Source organism: Mus caroli, chromosome 9 (genome assembly GCF_900094665.2).
Source record: "Mus caroli chromosome 9, CAROLI_EIJ_v1.1, whole genome shotgun sequence".
Taxonomy (NCBI): domain Eukaryota; kingdom Metazoa; phylum Chordata; class Mammalia; order Rodentia; family Muridae; genus Mus; species Mus caroli.
In genome coordinates, this window is record NC_034578.1 from 105,429,079 (window position 1) to 105,430,275 (window position 1,197).

The following is a 1,197-nucleotide window of genomic DNA, read 5'->3' on the forward strand; positions in this document are numbered from 1 at the left end:
GTTTGAGGTCAGCCTGGTCTACAGAGAAAAATCCATGGCTTCATAGAGAAACGCTGTCCCCCCTCCCCCCCCCCCCCAAAAAAAAAGGTTGTTTTGTATGTTAAGAAATGCAGGTTTTGGGACTGGAGAGCTGGCTCAGTGGTTAAGAGCAGTGACTACTCATCCAGAGCTCCTGAGTTCAATTCCCACACCCACATGGTGGTGGCTCACTGTCACCTGTAGTGCAATTCAATGCTATCTTCTGCTGTGTCTGAGGACAGCTACACTGTACTCATATAAAATAAATAAATCTTTTATAAAAAGAAAGAAATGTAGGTTTAAATATCAACTTTAGCCATTAAGCTGACGGGGGGGTGGTAGTGGATTTTTGGAGGGGAAACTAGGAAAGGGGATAACATTTGAAATGTAAATAAAGAAAATATCTAATACAAAAAGAAAATAGCTGGGCAGTGGTGGCACACGCCTTTAAACCCAGCAATTGGGAGGCAGGGACAGGCGGATTTCTGAGTTCGAGACCAGACTGGTATACAGAGAGAGTTCCAGGACAGTCAGGGCTACACAGAGAAACCCTGTCTCGAAAAACAAAAAAGAAAAAAAAAGATAATCAATGATGACCATGAACTATGAGATGGCTAAATGGGGAAAGGCACTTGATGGCCTATATGGCAGAAACATGCTTGTCTGATGACTACATGTGTGCCCTGGTGCACACTCTCCGCATGCAGTTAACATAATAAATATGCTATAAGAATGATGACCGTCAGTGGACATCATCTCAAGATCATTTGAATTTCAAAGTCTGTCTTTTTGTTTTCTCAGAACAACTGTCTGACTAGACCAAACATCTACCTCATTCCAGACATTGATTTGAAGTTGGCTAACAAGTTGAAAGATATCATCAAACGGCATCAGGTAATAGACACGATTGCTTTAGTGTGGTGGTAGTAAGCCTTTAATAAGTGCCAGAATTTGCCCTTTGTACGTGTCTACCTTGAAGGAAGGATTTCTCAGAGTTCCCGTGTACCCTGATGGGGACATTCAGTATTTACTGGGATGAGTTTAGGACAGTCTTAGATTTTGCTTAAATAGTTAAAAGTGGCCCAGCCGGGCGTGGTGGCGCACGCCTTTAATCCCAGCACTTGGGAGGCAGAGGCAGGCGGATTTCTGAGTTCGAGCCCAGCCTGGTCTACAGAGTGA

General features: G+C 43.6%; 1 protein-coding gene across 1 annotated transcript in view; it reads left to right on the plus strand.

Moving 5' to 3' along the window:
• The window catches only part of Smarcc1 (SWI/SNF related, matrix associated, actin dependent regulator of chromatin subfamily c member 1), a 110,038-nt gene that overhangs the window by 16,238 nt on the left and 92,603 nt on the right, over positions 1–1,197 (plus strand). Inside the window, exon 5 of the mRNA XM_021171250.2 lies at positions 820–912. Within this exon, the coding sequence (XP_021026909.1) occupies positions 820–912 (93 nt within the window). The remainder of the gene's footprint in view (positions 1–819; positions 913–1,197) is intronic.